General features: G+C 34.5%; 2 protein-coding genes across 2 annotated transcripts; both read right to left on the bottom strand.

Annotated features, from left to right (window-relative positions):
- Nucleotides 477–2109, bottom strand: LOC107631927 (glutathione S-transferase U17). The gene is made up of 2 exons (XM_016335523.2): nt 1761–2109; nt 477–1319 (listed from the first exon to the last, which is right to left on the bottom strand). The coding sequence occupies exons 1-2, from the start codon at nt 2082–2084 to the stop codon at nt 933–935; spliced, it is 711 nt and encodes a 236-aa protein (XP_016191009.1). The 5' UTR covers nt 2085–2109; the 3' UTR covers nt 477–932.
- LOC107631928 (glutathione S-transferase U17) lies at nt 2399–3474 on the bottom strand. Its single transcript, XM_016335524.2, has 2 exons — nt 3079–3474; nt 2399–2888 (listed from the first exon to the last, which is right to left on the bottom strand). The coding sequence occupies exons 1-2, from the start codon at nt 3412–3414 to the stop codon at nt 2511–2513; spliced, it is 714 nt and encodes a 237-aa protein (XP_016191010.1). The 5' UTR covers nt 3415–3474; the 3' UTR covers nt 2399–2510.

Below are 3734 nucleotides of genomic sequence, written 5' to 3'. Positions count from 1 at the left end.
TCCCAAAAAAATTAAATTCAAAAATAGATATGCACAGAGTCTTCTTTTTTCTTGAACTTTCTTTTGAAAAATTGATTTATAAACAAAACCAATCAATTTATAAAAGAAGTATACATGTGACTCCAAAGATATACTTAATGTGATTATGGGAAGTGAAGGAAAAGCTATAGCAATTCATAGCAGCAAGAATCTAAGTGGCAACACAAATATGCTTATGCCATTACATTACTCCTCTTCTTGATAGTAGCAACTTCAAAGAGGAGATTTTCAAGCAGCAAGTGCATTTGATGTTGAATTACTTGCAACAACAGTTTAAAAATACTATTTCAGCTTACAAGCTCAAAAGCAGAAGAAAGTTAAGGTTAAGATATAAACAATTCATTCATGAGAAATATACTACAACCTAAGAGTATTGATATTTTCACATAAACATCAGCATCTGCAACAGCACATGTTATGAACACTGCATGTGACAATAAACCAAAATGAATCATCATTGTTCAAACTTCAAACCTTGCAGTTAAAAGGAATTAAGCAATGTTGTTTAACTGTTATCAGATAATGAGAGTTGTTGATCAGGACAGTTACATAACATTGAATCATCTAAGCAAACCAGTAACTTGATACATGGAACTGTCACTAAAAATGAGATAACAACTTTAAAGCTCAAAAACAGAGGAAAATAGATCAATGCAATTCTACTTTATTTTTCACACAATCTTTGATCATTTGTACTAGCAAATCCCACTCCAAATTCTCTCGAGAAATAATAATTGCACGCTCGCAAAGCGCACTAAGGCGGATTATGCTCCATCTATTCATTGATAGAGCGGCATTTCAAACGAAACTGACCCATGCCATTCTATGAGTAGATGGAACACAATTCGCCTAAGTTTCCGGTCTATGAGCATGCAACAATTTCTCATTCTTATTCAATATTTCTTGCCAACAGCAGCTAAAGCTCTCCATTTGATCTGAAGAGGCTTGGAAATCTCAAGAAGCTTGTCATGATCAGGAATAAGCCCCTTCACAGCAGGATCATCAGCAAATCTCTCAGCCCATTTCACCAAAGAAGGAGCCTTTGCCTCAACAAGAACCTTCCTTCCATACAAAGATTCTGTGACATGGAGCCACCCTAAGAAGCTCCCAAAAGCAATGTCAAGGAATCCAACACTATCCCCACCAAAGAAGGGCTTCCCTTTGCTGCACTTCCCAAAAGCCTCTTCCACCCTCTCAACCACTTCTTCCATCACCTTATAATATGGCTCCCTCTCTTCTTCTGTTTCAACAGTTATAATGCTCTTCATGGAAGGAAACCACTGCCCCCATTTGCACAGAAAGGAAAAAACTGTTAAGAATCAATTGATCTACAATTGACATATAGTTTTTCGGTAGAGACAAAATCACATATAATAAGAGAAAGCTAACTCATTAGAGTAATTACTATAACCTACCAACTAATCTTAAGTTATTAACTAACAACATGTAACAAACTTCCATGTAAGTTTATTTTATTGAAATAATAGTATAATCAATATAATTAATAGAACTAATCTAATAATAGTAAGCTAGTTGTAAGGTTGTTAATAAAGAATCGAATTACTGATAGTTTTTAAACAATTAAAAGTCTCTCAAAACTCACTAACATAAACTTTTAAGATCTTCTACTCAAATAATTAGAAATAATCCAACTTACAATCCAACTTCAGGGAAACAATGAGAAAAGAAGAGTGAAAATAGGGAAAACAAAAAGGAATCACCTTTTCATCTATATAAGTGGCCCAAAAGCGAGCAATTGCTCTGTCATAAGGATCAGAAGGAAGGATTGAAGGAGAGTTATTATTGGACCAAGTCTCATCAATGTATTCAACTATGATGAGAGACTCAGAGATGGGTTTGCCATGGTGGATTAGAACAGGGACCCTGGCATACACAGGATTAGACTTGAGAAGAAGATCACTCTTGGGGTTCAAGGTCTCTTCAAAGTGTTCATGTTCAATGGACTTGATTCTGAGGGCAATCTTCACCCTCATAGCATAAGGGCTTGACCATTTTCCAATCACCTTCACCTCACTCTCACCCATGGCAGAAATCAGAATCAAAGTTGGATACTCCTCTTTGGAATCTTCTTTGGACCGAATATTTTATACTACAAACTTTCAGATACATACAAACGCATGAGTACCATACTTTTATAAAAAAAATATTAATTATATAATTTAATTGATGTCTCAATTTCAAATAAATCGGCTTCTCATTATGTTAGTTTGTCTATTAGGAAGATTAATTTTAAATTTAAGAGACCAATTTAATTATCGATTACAAATTAGGAGATTAATTAATTATTATTTCCGTAATTATATAATACAAAATCATATATATTATTGAAACCATATCATATAATAATGTTTATGTCTTTTATTCTGTAGTAACACACCATATAATAATAGTAAAGGTTAGAATGACACAATACATTATTAATGATTCCACCTAGTATTAATTAACCAAAATTACTTAGGATTAATGACAAGATCCACATTGGCCCTTAGCATCTTAGAAAAGGCAATAAGCTTGTCAATGGGTGGCAGAACATCCTTAACAGCATCATGTGCACAAAACTTTTGAAGCCACTTAGCCAAGCCAGGAGTGGTGGTTTCATGCACCAAGTTCACACCTTCAGTCACCTCCACCGTCTTCAGCCATGCCAAGAAGCTTCCAAACCCAATATCCAAGTACCCAATTTGGTCACCTCCAAAGAAATCTTTTCCTTTGCTTATTTTGTTGAATGCATCCTCTAACAATGCCAACCCTTCTCTTACTTTTTCCAACTTTTCCTCTATGGGCTCTGTGTCTAGTCCCAACACAATGGATTTCAAGGGCGGGAACCACTGTCAAAACCACAAAACTAATTACCACATTCAACTATGAATCATTTTTTATATGCACATACATATTCTAATTTCCACTAACATAGTAGAACTCACTATAATTATTCCACTAGAAAATAAAATAAGAACCTTTGTTACACTAAAGACAATAATCTATGATTTAACATATAGAATGGTTATAGATAGATACCTTATCATCAATATAAGTAAGCCAAAATCTAGCGATGGCACGATCATAAGGAAGAGAGGGAAGAATAGGAGGACCTGAAGAGGACCAAGCTTCATGGATATATTGAACAATAATCATGGATTCAGCTATGCATTTGTGACCATGAATCAGAACCGGGATTTGCTTGTTGACAGGGTTGGACTTTAGAAGTAGCTGGCTTCTCTTCCCAAAAGTCTCTTCAATAAAATCATATTCCACTGATTTTATGTTGAGTGCTATGCGAGCTCTGATCACAAAAGGGCTTGGCCATGCCCCCAACAACTTCACCTCACCATTACTATTCTTCTTCTCTGTCATACTCTAATGCAGAACAATAATAGTCTAGGATACCCAGAACAAAGCAAATAGAGTGAAGTTACTTATATATATGAGTGACTACACTTTGGTAAACGGTCAACATAAAAAACTGCATTTTCAAAATTATAGAAATAGAAATAGAAATGCTACATCACCTTAGAAATTAATACTGGACAAGTGCCATAAACTTTAAGCTATTAGCTATGATGCAACAATAATTAATTAATTAATACGTAGATCAAAATGTCCCTGTTGACTATAACACTGTTAGACTGTTAGTGTAATACATCAGACACCTAATCTTGTTTTGCTTTTTTATT

The sequence above is a fragment of the Arachis ipaensis genome, chromosome B03 (genome assembly GCF_000816755.2).
Source record: "Arachis ipaensis cultivar K30076 chromosome B03, Araip1.1, whole genome shotgun sequence".
NCBI classification, from domain to species: domain Eukaryota; kingdom Viridiplantae; phylum Streptophyta; class Magnoliopsida; order Fabales; family Fabaceae; genus Arachis; species Arachis ipaensis.
Note: the sequence above shows the minus strand (reverse complement) of the source record. Positions and strands in the feature narration are given on the sequence as shown.